The sequence below is a fragment of the Canis lupus genome, chromosome 17 (assembly GCF_048164855.1).
Source record: "Canis lupus baileyi chromosome 17, mCanLup2.hap1, whole genome shotgun sequence".
Taxonomy (NCBI): domain Eukaryota; kingdom Metazoa; phylum Chordata; class Mammalia; order Carnivora; family Canidae; genus Canis; species Canis lupus.
The window spans coordinates 10511835-10527252 of NC_132854.1; the positions used below are offsets into that span (position 1 = coordinate 10511835).

The 15418-nt window shown below is 39.0% G+C and overlaps 1 protein-coding gene across 6 annotated transcripts in view; it reads left to right on the forward strand.

Moving 5' to 3' along the window:
* Positions 1-15418, forward strand: part of NALCN (sodium leak channel, non-selective) — a 320799-nt gene that overhangs the window by 226869 nt on the left and 78512 nt on the right. For all 6 annotated transcript variants that reach the window (XM_072782467.1, XM_072782462.1, XM_072782463.1 and 3 more), the window contains 2 exons: positions 6623-6759; positions 8537-8678. In XM_072782467.1, coding sequence (XP_072638568.1) covers positions 6623-6759; positions 8537-8678 — 279 coding nt within the window. The remainder of the gene's footprint in view (positions 1-6622; positions 6760-8536; positions 8679-15418) is intronic.

Here is a 15418-nt window from a genome sequence, read left to right on the forward strand (position 1 = left end):
ATTCTTGTTTTGAATAGTTTCTTTTCCTCTTACTAACTTGTTAGCATTTTCCTGTAGTCTAAGCCTTGTAACTGCTATTCACATTGTGTCACAAAGTAACCTTCTGAAGGACATTTCAAGCTGTAAGATCTTAAGTTCCATGCTATGTACATTTTAGAGATGTCATAAAGTGAGGTAAGAGTAAGAGCCCTTCATAAGTGCCCTGCTAGTCTCCCAAATCAGGAAGCACAGAACAGCCACTTAATTCCCCAGGGCACCAGCTCCTCCAAGAATACACCTCTTCTCCCTATTTTCTTCAGGGGCATGCTGTAAGGATGAATGAGGAACACCTCTGAATCTATTGAGAGATGTAGGAAAAGAAAACCACCTGCCATTAATCAACTGATGTTATAAAGTTACTTTGAACAAATACTTTGGGGTTCCAGCTGTTATATTACAATGTATCTTTTATGGCCCACAAGCCAAGAAATAGAGTCCTTCAGTTTGTAGTAGTAAAATCTGGATGTGACCTTGGCAGTGCTGGATGTATTCCAGACTTTCTGTAAAAGGGGGGAGAACTGGCAACTTGAACACTTTTTAGGGACACATTTTTAAAAGTATATAATAGAGCTGTCTTACATTCAGTCATGTGGCTGACGGCCTTTTGCCCAGAGCAAAAAAAGAAAATATCCTCCCTTCTAAGAAATTCTTGCTTGGACTCAACAGCCTAGTGAGGCATATTCTTTATATTTCTTATCAAGGTTTTATAGTAACACAGGGACATGGATATTAATAAAGACCAACAGTCTGATCATTACTCCAGTTATCCAGTCTGTCTTCACCCAGACACCATGCATTTGGGGTTGTAAAATCACAGGTGCAAAATAGCAAGAGAAACTTGCTTGAAAAATAATAGTTCATGCTTTAGGAGGAGTCTCCGTTCTAAATTACTGTGTCATATATAGATCCAGAAAAGCTGGATAATACCCTTGTATAAAGAAGCAAAGAGAATTCAGCCTTAATTTACTCAGGTGACAAAGAGGAACTTCTTTCCCCAAATTGCACATAATGTGGCCATTTTTCATATATCGAACTCTGCCAAAAAAATACTCTTCAGACACATTAACCTACAGGTCTGTGCACATTTTTCAAACAGCATGGACTAGATTTTAAAACGAGAATCTTTCCCCCATCTGAATGCTTTTTAAATTGTTTTCTTTTCCAAAGTCCCACCAAAAATTACCGAAAAAAAATTATTTAACATAATCCTTCAATTCACTTATTTGTTGCAGTGTTTAGCAAGGGAAAACTGAATAATGTTGGAATATTTTAACAGAAGAGAACACAGGCTGGAAGATGGAAGGTGTAAGCAATGAGGCAGAACAGGGTATGTGTCATGCAGAGCAATTACACCTAACTCTCTTGAGAAGCACAAGGAAAGCAAAAGGCTTTCAGCCGCCCAATGTGTAATGGTATCTCCACAAGACAGATGCTGAGCCATAGAATAGCACTGAGCTTAGATGATTTATATATTTTAAAGCTCAAGGTTTGAATTTTTCTCTTTGATTCTGACTTCTTTTTTGCAAATGTGTTTTTTTTTTAACCATTTGAGTCTGTTACAAATCTATCATCTGATCCATCCATTGCAGCCAGACTTTGTGCTCCGCTGAAGCCATTATAGACTTTCCTTTGTGCTCTTCTTTACATTAGCTTTTTCAACATAAAGACTAAAATCTTGGGTTCACTACACTAGGTTCCTTCCATTCAAGAGATTTGATCTTTGAAATGATTTTTAAGTGAATATTTACAAATACAATTGCTATGCATTAGAAAGTCTGCTTTTGTGGCATAATATAATGATCTTAAATTATTATCCTGTATATTCAGTGTAACCCATATTACACTGCATCACTTGCATCACAGTACATTTAATCTTGGGACAATCTGTGCTTAAATGCAAGAAGGGGAAAGAATTTGGATAAAAGGTACAATAGGGTTTATCGTGTATTAAGTACTTGAACAGTGGCTTCCAAGTACCAGGCAGTACTTTTCTTTACCCTGGCTGCCTCATCTTCATCCTCCACACACACTCCAGTCCCGTCTTGCTCTTTGGCCTTTTTCCCCTCATTTTGTATCTTGGCCAAAATCATAGACCAGGGAAGGAGAATTGGTTCTCGTTAAGGTGATTAATAGCAGTGGAGTAAGAATTTGATGATTTTGCTTAACTCCATCATCTGTCCTTTTTTCTTTTTAACTTTTTACTGGATTCTATCTTCCATATAGAAAAAGGCATTTTGCTAAACTTTTACTGATTGAACACACCCATTACCCAAAGGAATACCAGCTGTTCCTCAAAAGCCCTTCCCCATATGCCCTCTGGGTCATGATGCTTCACCCCACCCCAGGATGACCACTCTCCAGACATAAGCAGGATAGAGTAGTGTTGCCTGCTTTTTAACTTTATATAAATGGAATTATTTGGGATGTATTTGTTTGCATTGTCAGGATTCATTCATTCAACATTAGTTTGTAAAATTCACCCTAATTCTTGTGCTTGGATGGAGTTTATTGACTCAAATTCATAAATATACCACGGTTTACTTCTCCATCCAGCTGCCAGTGGGCATTTGAGGAGAGTACCGTTTTGCACAGCTGTGGGCATGCGAGGCTGTGGTGTGCATGCGGGCATGTTTCTGGTGGGTGTGTGCCTGAGAGAGGGTTTGCTAGGCTACTGGATGTGTACATGTTCATCTGTAGTCAATGCTGCTTAACTGTGAACAGCAGAAAGAGCACTTGGCAGCTGCCGTTCACAAAGAGGCCCCTTCCTGCTTGTAGAAGATTCTATCCAGTGCCTCCATAGTGAGATCAATATATCTGCCACCCATGCATCCACTCATCTTTGTCTGGTTTAACTGGCCCTTCTGCACATATGTGGAGCCTTGACACCTGATGTCTGAGAGGATTTGCAGCATCTTCAAGAAACTTCTGTGTCATCAAAAAGAGCTTCTAGTTTGCTGTTTATAGTTTTAAAGTTCCATGATCAGTTCATTATGAATTCTAATTCATTTATTTACGAACAGCTATTATATTTCTGCTCTCTGGAAAGGACTATGAAAGTGAATTAAAAACAGAATCTTGCCCCTGAGTAGTTTGAGGAGGTATAAATAACTCTAACACAAAGTAGAATAAGATGAGCTCCATTTTAAAGACATAAAGGCAAGGGAACTATATTTTAATATTGGTAACCGACCAATGTTAACATCATATTCTAGGATATTTGATAAAATATTACAAAATTTTGGAATGCCTGGATGGCTCAGTGGTTGCCTTTGGCTCAGGTCATGATCCCAGGGTCCTGGGATCAAGTCTCACATTGGGCTCCCCACAGGGAGCCTACTTCTCCCTCTGCCTATGTCTCTGCCTCTCTCTCTGTGACTCTCATGAATAAATAAATAAAATCTTTAAATAAATAAATATTACAAAATTTTATGTCTAAACCTTTTCTAAACATTTCTCAGTTCACTCAGTTCACCAATGGTAGATGTTAAGTTCAGGTTAAGTGCCATAGAGTCTATTTATATTCTATTCTGTGAATCCAGGGATACTTACACTCCATGCCAACAAATGTATTCAATCAGTAAATGGGTATTTTCTGCTTCTCTCTCTACCTTTAAGAATATACTAAAAATCCTTTCCTTTATTTCCAAGTTATCTGCTAAAGAGTTTAGTTCTGCCGATTATTATGTAATTATTCATTCAACATATGTTTGTTTAGCTTACTTTGTGTCAAATAGTATGTCAGGCTCTGAATATGAATAATGAAACCCACCCAACCCCTGCAAGGATCCTTGTCCTCCTAGTGTTGACAGTCTCAAGGGTGGGTGGGGGGAGAGAAACAGTGTCCAAGTTACCATATGCTGGAATTTCAAATACTCTATGTAGTGGATTTAATAGTATGGCCCCAAAATTCATGTCTACCTGGAACCTCAGAATGGGATGTTATTTGAAATTAGATTTTTTCAGATATGATCAGTTAAGATCATACTGCTTTAGGGTGGGCCCTAATTTAAATTATTGATGTCTTTGTAAGAGAAAAGTGAGGGAGACTCAGACACAGAAACACACAGGGAAGAAGGCCTTGTGATTTCGGAGGCAGATGACACAGTGATGGAACTACAGGTTAAGGAACACGAACATTGCCAAGAAATTGAGTCAAGGAAGAACTCTTTCCTAGAGCCTGTAGAGAGAGCATGGTGCTGCTAATACTTTGATTTAGGGCTTTCAGCCTCCATGATACTGGAAGAAGTCTCTAGAAATAAAAGTAGCACCATCATTTTTTTTTTTTAATTTTCTCCCTTTGCTCCTCACCTTGAGCTCCCAGCACTTTGTTTGTATCTCAGCTAGAATAGCTATTTATTTGTCATTATCTGTTTACGGACCGATCTATCCATTACAACGTGGGCTCCATGAGAGCAAATACTGTGTCTTAGTTATTTTTATATTCCCAGAACTTTGCAGGGAATCTGGTCTCTGGGATTTGATTTATAAGTGACTACACCAATACATAAGTAAATGAGTCAGCAAAGTCATGAATTAAATCCTTCATTTCTGCTCTATCTTCTTGGCCTGTCTTTGGCCTTATATAATTGCCTTTCTCTCTAGTCTGACTAAACAAACCACCTTTTCTTTTTCTGTGTGCTCTCCTTATTACTGACAAATATCTTTTTACAAGTTATGCCAATAAATTTTTAGAAAACAAGTCTCTTCCTCATGAATTTCTTTGTTTATATATGGAGCCATTTTTCTTTTTTTAAGATTTATTTATTTATTTGAAAGAAAGAAAGTGAGTGAGAGAGAGAGAGAGAGAGAGAGAGAGTACACATGCTGGGGAGGAGCAGAGGGAGAGAGAAAATCCCAAGCAGATTCCCTGCCAAGCACAGAGCCCAACACAGAGCTTGATCTCAGGACCCTGAGATAATGACATAAGCCAAAACCAAGAGTTAGACACTAAAGCAATGGAGCCACCCAGGCACCCCTGCAGCCATTTTTTGATTGCTTGCATCTCATGGAAAAGCTAGGAGTTTTGCATCTTGGGAGCTAAGTCTTCATCACTGTCACCATCACAGCCATCAAATGATTGGGAGCGTGTTGTGTTGTATTCCACTTGGGGAGACAGGAAGGCAATGAACGACAGTCAACCCTTCTTATGAGGTCACTGTCTAAGTCAGAAATCCACAGACAAGCCCCCAAATTAAATAAGACATACAGATGGCTACAGTAAAATATTTATATTATATAAAACAAGAATTTAAGAACAGTTTCTGAGTTTTATGAAAAATGAGGCACATTTTCTGAACTAGAAATAAGACCTATAATCTCACTATGAGCTCACACCAACTGGACAACTGAGCCATATATTATATTGAAATTGGATGTTCCCCCAAATGCAACGGTCATGTTCTCTCTGGCTGGTTTGGATACCCCTACTTGGGGAGGAGGGAAGAATTGCCACCCTCCTTCCTGTTATAAAAGTTATAAAAATATTCTCAGCCTCCCATGCTAATCTTTTCACAAACCAGAGACAGGTTGTAATTAGAAAGTAAGAGCATACCCAGCAAGGAATAAGAAGCTGCTGGTTTTTGAAACACACTTCCCTAACTCCACCAGAGAGGCTGTCTGAATTTGGTGGACTCTTTGAACGGGTTCAGTGGTTAGAGGTGCAGGCTAGAGAGCAGAACAGGAGATAGGTGGATATGGAGAGGTTATCCTGTCTATAGAGAGCTCTGAGAGGAGGGAGTAGTAAAGAGACATAAGGAAGGTCTGCAAGAGAAGTCAGCCTTGGACAGGAAAGAAGGTGGAGTGAGAAGGGATAGAAGCACCCTACTTCATTTTTCAGGCCAAATCCATCCTTATGATGGCTCCTTAGCTAAGCACCGGTTCCAGTTTATGTTGTCAAGTTTCTTTCCCTGAAATCTAATTTGTAGAACTATAAAATATATATAAAATATATACAAAACCCTTGTAGATAGATGATACATAGATGATGAATTCCATTTGCTTGTCATTTCTTGCAAAGATATGTTATGGCATATAATGTAATAATTCATCTTACAACTGAATAAAGAACTCTTCCTGTAGGTACCAAATGTGTTGTTTCCATTTTGAGCTTTTCTCTTTAATCTGCTAGAATAAATGACCTGTTTTCCTGACATTTTCCCTCTTTGCAAATATTACCACTCAGGAGTTTCATTTCTTTTTATTCTTTTTGATTTTGTATTCTAACACACATAAAACAGATTTTATTGTTACGTTATTATACATGCTAGTGATAAATAAGCAAACAAAAATAACGTTTGTTATGAAAGGGGGTTTGTATTTGGGAATAAAAGAACATAAATTTTTCTTCTAATTTTTTCTGCTTTAGTTTTTTGCTTGGTTTAGTTGTGGTTTTGTTTTCCGAGTGGTTAAAGTTCGAGCACACACGGAGCATAGATGCCAGGTGACAAAGTGCACTCGATGGGGCTCTGCTGCCATCTACCGTTCGCCACGTACCAACTCCTTGTTTTTCTGATTCCAAAAATCCAGTCTATGACTTGATAGTATAATAAGTTCCCCCCTTTCCTTCTTTCTATTTTTTCTTTAGTTAAAACAAAGTGAAGCGAATGCGGACACCAAAGAAAAGCTCCCCTTGCGACTTCGAATCTTTGAAAAATTTCCAAACAGACCGCAAATGGTGAAAATCTCAAAGCTTCCTTCAGATTTTACAGTTCCTAAAATCAGGTATTAACGTATTTCTTTCATCGTATATATCACAGACACAGTCAACGATTTCTCTTAAATCTGATTCAGCCCTTTTTTCAAATTCGTGTTTCAAAGAAGGGTATATTTCTTCTATTTTTAAGTTATGTATATTTCTACTCTCTTTATCTATTTTAAAAACCATTCACCCCTTTAAGTGGTATATTCAGAATGGTCATTCGACAGCGGCATTAAGCTGAGGCAAGAAGGCTGCTTCCCCCTGCTTCTCCCTGAGATGCCCCTCAGGAATTGGATCCCCAGATAACTGTCACAGGTACTCAAGGTTGCAGTAGACACCAAACTCTGACCTTCAACCCTATAAGGATAAACTTGCCTTTTGAGGCCTTTTATTGTCAAGTAAATAGAGAAATGCCACCAGCCAGGTTTCTGCACTACTGTGCTTGTTTAGAATGTCTGTCTAATTACAGTATCATTTGTCTTCTACCTTATTTTGAAGTTTAAAAATTCTTTAATGCATTTAGACAAAGAACAAGTGTTGCATTATAAAGACTTGCTTAAAAGCATGTTAAGTCTGTTGTCATTGTTTCTTTATGCATCATAAACCAACATAACCAATCCGGGGAGAATGGTACCTTGTTCCTTCTCATCTTTAGCTTGTTCTTAATTTAGCATGGATACATCCTTGGAAAACCCTGGTGAAAGGGTTTGCTCAATACTCTCACCTCCGGCTCTGATGGCTCCTTGTCTTCCACTTTTATAAGAAGAAACATGGCATTTGCCACATATACTAATTTGATTTTCTACCACTTTGCCCTTCAGTTGAGCATTTGCATAAAAGATGCTTTAAAACATTTATTTTTAAAAATTAAAAGACACTATTTCAGTTGTAGCTCAAAATTACAAAGAGAACCAAAATAGTTGAAATATGCCATTTTTAAAAGATTTTGTTTATTCACTTGAAAGAAAGAGAGAGAACACATGTGCTAGTGGGGGGAGGGGTGGAGGAAGGCAGGGAGAGAAGGCGCAGTGGACTCCAATGGGGTTGGGACTCTATCCCACAACCTTGAGATCATGACCTGAGTCGAAATCTAGAGTCAGCCGCTTAACCAACTGAGAATTCCAAGTGCCCCACAATATGACATTTTTATGTAACCAGTTCTAAAAACAATTCTGTGGGGGGGGGGTTATAAAAATATGAGACTGGTTATGGTGCCATAATATTTAAAATTCAAATGGAAATATATTTGCATTTCTGATTTTAAAAAAATTTTAACTTAAAAATAGGAAGTATAAAAGAGCCACAAATTAGATTCAAGATTAGGGGTTATTTGAAAAGCTGTTATTTGAATTCTCACCATGCTTCAGAGATCAGATGAAACAAGTTTCTTTTGAGTTATTTTGAGTCCTTAAATGTAAAATTATCTCTTGAGGATTCTTATGATGAGTAGAAGTCAGAGAGATGAACTAATCCCTCTAAGTCTTAGAGGGAAAAAAAAAAGTATTACCACAATGAGATTCAAAGAAATACCATCAATGACTGAATATTATTTCTTAAAAGTTATTTCAGGGACATTACTTTTTTTAAACAAAACTGAAAATTCAGGAAGCTTTCTCTAAGTTCATTGTTCTGCTCATTAAATCTAAACACCACTCTTAGCATGATGGGTCTTATTTTCTGTGAACTTCTTTTCTGTTACCGTTTATCGGAGCTCAAGCACTTCTGTCAGTGTAAAATGCCATGACTTGCTCTGGTTTATTAACAATGCTTGACGCATATGTGTCTACTTCATTTGCAAAGGGAAAGTTTCATGAAGCAGTTTATTGATCGCCAGCAACAGGACACCTGCTGCCTCTTACGAAGCCTTCCGTCCACCTCTTCTTCATCGTGTGATCACTCCAAACGGTCTGCAATTGAAGACAACAAATACATTGACCAAAAAGTAAGAATCTTAACAGTAGAGAACAAACTGAGGGATGTGGAGGGAGAGGGTGGAGGATGGGCTAGATGGGGGATGGGAATTAAAGAAGACATTTGCTGTAATGAGCCCTGGGTGTTGTAAGTAAGTGGTGAATCACTGAATTCCACTCCAGAAATGAAGATTGCTCTTTATGTTAACTAACAAAATTTCAATTAAAAGAAAGTAAGAATCACTGCTTTAAATGGCCAAAGTTTTCGTAAACATATATGTTAGAGAAAAGAACTATGTAACTGCAGGGTTATGGGGGGTCCTGAAATCTGATGTCTCAGGAGAATAATGAAGAAACTAATTTTGTTTGTAGAAGAAATCATGAAACCTAACATTTGCAGTTATGAATTTAAATTTAGCCTCTGTACACGTCCGCTTTTGAGCCATAGCAGGTATCAGCCCTGTGACTTCAATAGGTAGACAACCTCCCAACACTGCATTTCCTCACATGCAGAAGGACTCTGGTTGCTGACATTCAGCCAAGGCTTAAGAGTGGCCTGTATGATACCTTTTGCAAGAGACCATTTTCTCTGGGGAGAAAACCCAGAGCAGGTTTCTCTAAAATCAGTCAAAATACCACTTATTAAGTGTTTAGTATGTGGCAGGAATTATCTCTATGTATGTTGTCTTATGTTGTGATTTATCTATTTATCATTGAAGAGCAGATAGTGAATGTGTTCCCTCAGATTTCACAGTTAGAGAATGAAAGATTAGGGCATCTGGGTGGCTCAGTTGATTAAACATCCGACTCTTGATCTTGGTTCAGGTCATGATCTCAGTGTTGTGAGATCCAGTCCCGTGTGGGGTTCCATGCTGGGCATGGAGCCTGCCTAGGATTCTCTGTCTCCCTCTCACTCTGCCCTTCTCCCACCCTTTCTCTCTCCCCCTCTTAAAAAAAAAAAAGAAAATGAAAATGAAAGATCAATAGCAGAATTTGTAAAAGATCTTGAATGTTAGAGTTTGCAAAAGCATCTAATTTACATGCAAGTGTTTTACTTTGGAAGTCCTAGTTTATTTTTTATTCTTTTGAATTATGGCTTCCCTTTTTCTGTTGCTTATGATCAAATATGTATTTCTTTATTATCATGGAAAATAAAATACCAGTTCCTTCATCCTTCAAGATTCTCTGTTCCCCAACCGCACAAAGATTAGGCTTTCGCTCTATCTGTGCCTCTCTCCTCTGCTTCTTTTCTCTTACCTCCTTCCATCACCCCATTCCTCTCCCCAGCATCTGGTCTTCTGCTGCAGTTCCATGATTTTGTTCTCAGCTATGATCATGATGATTCCCTTATAGTGTATCTCTTCTCCTTCAAGGGTTTCCATTTATTTATTTTCTTCAGATGTAATTTCTCTCTCTTCTCCAACATTGTAGAGGACAAGTCTGATGCCAGTGTCATTTTTTTTTCTTCATTTGAATGTAATTAGGTGTTTGTTTGATGGTTGGTTGGTTGGTAGGTTTTCTGGTTTGGGGAAGCTTTTGAAACTCTCCACTGTCCTGGTTGTTCAGAAACCTTACCAGGATATACTTTGTATGTTTTTTCTCCTCAGAACTGACCTAAGGGTCCCTGGGTGGTTCAGTTGGTTAAGTGTCTGCTTTTGGCTCAGGTCATGATCTCTGGGTCCTGGGATCAAGCCCCATGTCAGGCTCCCTGCTCAGCAGGGAATCTGCTTCTCCAGCTCCCTTTGCCCCTCCCCCTGCTTGTGCTCTCTCTCACTCTCTCTCTTTCTCAAATAAATTTAAAAATCTTAATTAAAAAAAAAAAAAAAGGAACTGCCTAACTGGGGAGTCTTCAATTTGCAGACTGAGATATTGTCAAGGAAATTTTTGTTTGTTACTTATTCAATAATTACTTCTCCATCTGCTCCCTTTTTCCTCATACTTTTTCCTTTATGATTGCCATCTCTATTTTTCTTCTGTGCTTTGAAATATTTGTTTTACTTGATTTTCCAAATCACTAAACTGATCTCAACTGAGAGCTTCCTTTGCTTTTAAATTTTGAGTAGAGAATCACAAAATGTGTGCATAGGCATGCAGTATTCTTAACCCTCCTTTAAGAACTTTCACTATTTTTAAAAAATTTATTATTAAATTTGTCACATTTGTTGTCCACAGTTATATTTCATTCTACTATGTACAAGGCATGGACATGAAAGTGCATGTGTTTGTTGGTCGATAATCAAGTGGGAAGATAATGGCCTGATTTCAGCCAATCAGCCCGAAATGCAGTTTACATACCAGAATGCAGATTGTTTATTTTCAAAATTTATTTCAAAAGCAGACTTTAAGCCAGATGTGTAGAATGAGCCCCCAGTCTAGGCTGTGGTTCTGACCAGCTATCTCTAGGAAGAGTGCCAAGAGCTGGTAGCACTTATGCCCAAAGTGGGTGTAAGTCTACAGCATGCTTTTTTAAATCCCTAATAACATCCCACTGGAAACACAAAATTAGCTTATGAACATTTATTTTCTGTCTGAAACCAAAGTGATGTCTCTCATACTTCCTGAACAGAATATTTTGAAGTTGATATGGAAAAAAATTAAAAAGGTTCTTGGAAGGCACATGGGGATTGAGGAGTGGTCTGAGGAGAATTTGGCATACCCAGTGCTCCCCTCTGGATGCCCCCCATCGTCCCTCCTGCAGCAATCCCTGTGCTAAGTCACAGTCGGAGAACTTCAAATGCCATTTCTGATTTCTTTAATGTCCTTATATTTTGTGGCTTCTTTCTACCTTCTCCTTTGACAGTTGTTTCTTACTAACTGAAAGGAAGATAACAGTATGGTTTTATTCTGTAATCTTATAATTGAGCCTTTCTGATCGTCTCCTAAAATATAATGAACTAGCAAAGACACTGCTCCTCAGTGCATCCAAGTCATTCAACATCTTAAGAGACTAGAATTTTCTGAAGACTGCAGGCAGTCCCCACACTATAAGTTTCATTGATTCCAACAAACCGTATGTGATGTTACATGAAGAAAATTATCCATGATGGGTAGGCTATCCTTCATCCACTGCAAGCCTCATTAGCCAATATGTAGGTACCCTACAATTGGGATAATATTATTTATCCCCCTATGAGCTTCATTCTCTGGGTCCACACTCCAGTTGGGAAAGTGGGATGTAGAGAACATATTTTCTTTTCATCTCAGTAGCCACTGCCCTGGCATGGCAGCAGCAAGAAGACTTGTTATGTGCTACCATTCCTTCTTAAAGCTTTGTCTATATTTAGGCCTCTGAGAAAGTCACCTTCACTCTTTTCAAGTTCCCAGTGTCTCCAGCCTCCGCTGCCATCAGTTCCTGGCATTCTTCATAAATACTTGGAACTTGTCTTTGTTGAGTACCATTAGCCAGAAAACCCCAAAACCGAGAAACTCACTTCACGAATTTCAGCCCGAGGATATATAAGGGGAGCAGAAATTGAAGAGGAAGCAATCTGGTATTTGTATTTTTAAATATGCCAAGCCTTTTATATTTTTATTAAGAAACCCCAAAGCCATGTAAAATTATATAAACACACAACAAAAATCCCGAACAAAGACCATACCCCCTCTTAGCTCCTCTGAGAAAGTATTTTTCAGCGAGCACTTAGAAATTTCTTATAGAGCTCCAGCTGCCTTTGGAAATGCCCCGCAGGGTCAAGTGGACAGCAAGGTTTTTCACTTGATGTGAAGAAACACTCCCAGCACTCTACAACACAAATTGAGGCTGTTGCTCCTCAAAGAGTAGTAAGAAATAAAAGGAAAATGAGAGTCTGACTTATCAGTGATTTCCATGACATGAAAGAAAAGAATACTAAAATAAAGCTTTTCCCTTAATGATTTCCTGTAAGGAGAAACTTCTGACTCCCACTACACTAGAGGGAATCCCTTACCCTTGCCAAGGAAAATGCTGAGTGCCCAGGAACTTGAAGATCATAAGGGATTTTAAAGGGATTTTTAAAAAGGGATTTTAAAAAACGGCAACAACCTGACAACAGAAGGTGAGGGTGTTTTTGAGTAGGCAATGCAGGAAATGTGAAAACTCAAATAAGCACCTGTCAGGCAGGATTTTCTCCCAGTCATCACCCTAGGTTCCAACAACCATAAGGAACTCCATAGCAACCTCACTTTGCGGAAACCACGTTCTTAAAAATAGGTCCAAAATAGGTATCTTTATCGCGTAGTTTAAAATACCTGTCCTTCTCCCCATAAAAAACAAGCAAACAAAAACATAAAATCTTTAAGTTGTTGTTGTAGATCCTAAAGGAAAAAGGCAGGAAATAGTGCTTTCAAACTTCTTCCTTAGAGTGAATGGCTGCCCTTCGTGACTCCATAGAAATGTCATTCCCAAGGCTAATTCCCCGTCCCTTTCTCCTCCTGCTCTCCCTACTTGGGGCATCAGCCAGGAGTTCCCTCTCCTCCTGATTACAGGACAAGCCTGCATATCTCTCTCTCTCTCTCTCTCTCTCTCTCTCTCGTTTTCTTAAGATTTTATTTATTCATGAGAGAGACACAGAGAGAGAGAGAGACAACAACACAGGCAGAGGGAGAAGCGGGCTCCCTGTGGGGCACACCATCCCAGGGCCCCAGGATCACAGCCTGAGCCAAAGGCAGACGCTCAACCACTGAGCCCCTCAGGAGCCCCAAGCCTGTATCCCTTGAGAGGAGTTTTTCTAGTTTCCAAGCAGAAGGCAATGGCTTTCTACTCATTTTTGGTCCATATTATTGAAATTAAACCCTGAGTTTTCTTAAGTAGCATGCTTGTCAGTAAATTGAGATGTAAACTTACTTTTCCAGTAACCGTGGTAATGAAAGCAGCCCACTCAGTCCTCACAAGTGAATCATCTTAGCAAAGTCAGAGTGTCCCCCCTGCTGTGGTTGGATCTGGGGACTCTCACTGCTTTTCAGCTGAGCTCCCCAATATTTCTGCCCTGCTGTCTTGTCTGCTGTGCCGTTTCAGGGGTCAGAACCTCACAGTGTCTGAAAAACATGAGGGTACCACACAGTCACATCAGCCTGAGACAGAGGGACAAGGTCTGTCCCAGCCACCCCCTTGTGCCCTGTGCACTTCCTAGTATAGTTTCAAAACCCATATGATGAAGAGCAGGAAGTATTTCTCTGACAGCAGGGCAATGTCTGTCCGCTTTCTCACCTGCCTCCTTTCTGCCAAGCATATAGCAAGTTCCACAGGAAGCCTTCACCGTAGTCAGCTAACAAATGTACAAAAGGAGGAAAGTGATAGAAGGTTTTCTTTACTCTTCCCATTTCTATAAGTCTTCACGTTCACTCAGTCATTCAACAAACGTCTATGGAACACCTGTTATTCATCTGGCACTCTTCGGGGCCATGGGATTTCAACAATGAGCAAGATGTGAGTGGTGCCCTTTAGAAGCTTTTAGACTAATGGAGAGGACCATGAGTAAATGCATGAAAGTAAAATGTGTTACAGGAACCTGAGACAGGACTCCCGTAGGCCCCCTTATAGGAGCAGAAAGCTTGAGCAGTGTAGGAGGAAAGGTGCTCCAGGCAGAGTGAGACATGCAGAAAAGTGCAGGACGCAGAAGATGCTTGACCTAACTGTTCGTCGTGCGAAGCAGAATAGTGATTATGACCAGTCATAGTGATAAGTGATGCAGGTTCCGATCCTCATCTATGAAGTAGAAATAACTCTTATTTTCACCGCTTGCTATGAGGATTAAATTATATATGTTAAATGCCTCCCATTGCACTGGCATAATGTATGTTATGTGCCTCTAATACTAAGTAAGATAGGATACTGATTCTGAACCATAGTTGAGACTATGAGTTCAGACTCAGCAAATAGACTTATATTCATCAATCAAGATGAAGGACTTTTACTTAAACAAATTAACCTTTGATTGTAACAGTCTAGTTAAGCACAGTATATTAATTACTGATTTATTTTCCTTATTGTTCATGAGTCTGATTTTTTTATTTTCATTTTTTTTATATTTTAGTAACTACCCCCATTGCCATAGTGTCTTAGGCTCTCACGAAGTAAATTAAATTTCTCTGGAAAGATGTCTTCTTCACAAAGCCTTGTTGATTGCCAGACAGCATTTTGTATTTTTCTATGTGATTGTAGAGTGTTTGATGATTTGCTTCAGTAACTCTGTACATAGCAAGTTACTGATCTATAATTTCCAGGATAAACGTCTACTCACCAAAACAGAGAGAGAGAGAGAGAGAGAGAGAGACTGAGAAAGAGAAACCAGCCTATTTTCATCTTTAGGGCTTTTGCTCTTCTGAAAGAATTTTCTAAAATAATAGCTTAGCATCTCTCCAGGGCCATTCAAGATGTCTCTGTAGGAGAAGAGTGGGAGGTTACACGGTGCCACCACTCAGAGGGGCTGGATTGGCAGAGTTACAGACAGTGTGGTCCAGGGGAGGGAAGAAACGGTGTTCATCAGACCAAATGTGAAAACCTATGTACTCTCAAAAAGCTTAGAAATGCTCTGGTGGATAATTGATCTACTCACGATAATAGAGAGGAAACAAAAAGATACAAAATACAAGTGAAAACTTTTTCTTACATGTTTATTGATCTTTGCAGTATTTGTTTGAGCTCAGATCAAAATACAGCTGAGTTCCAGTGCACATTTTATCATTTGACATTTATTTCTTGAAGGCCTTTATATGCAAACAGTGTGCAGGGGTCTGGGTAAAAAGTGCACTCTGCTGCTTTAATTCCCTATCAATGATTTTTTTTGCATTTTAT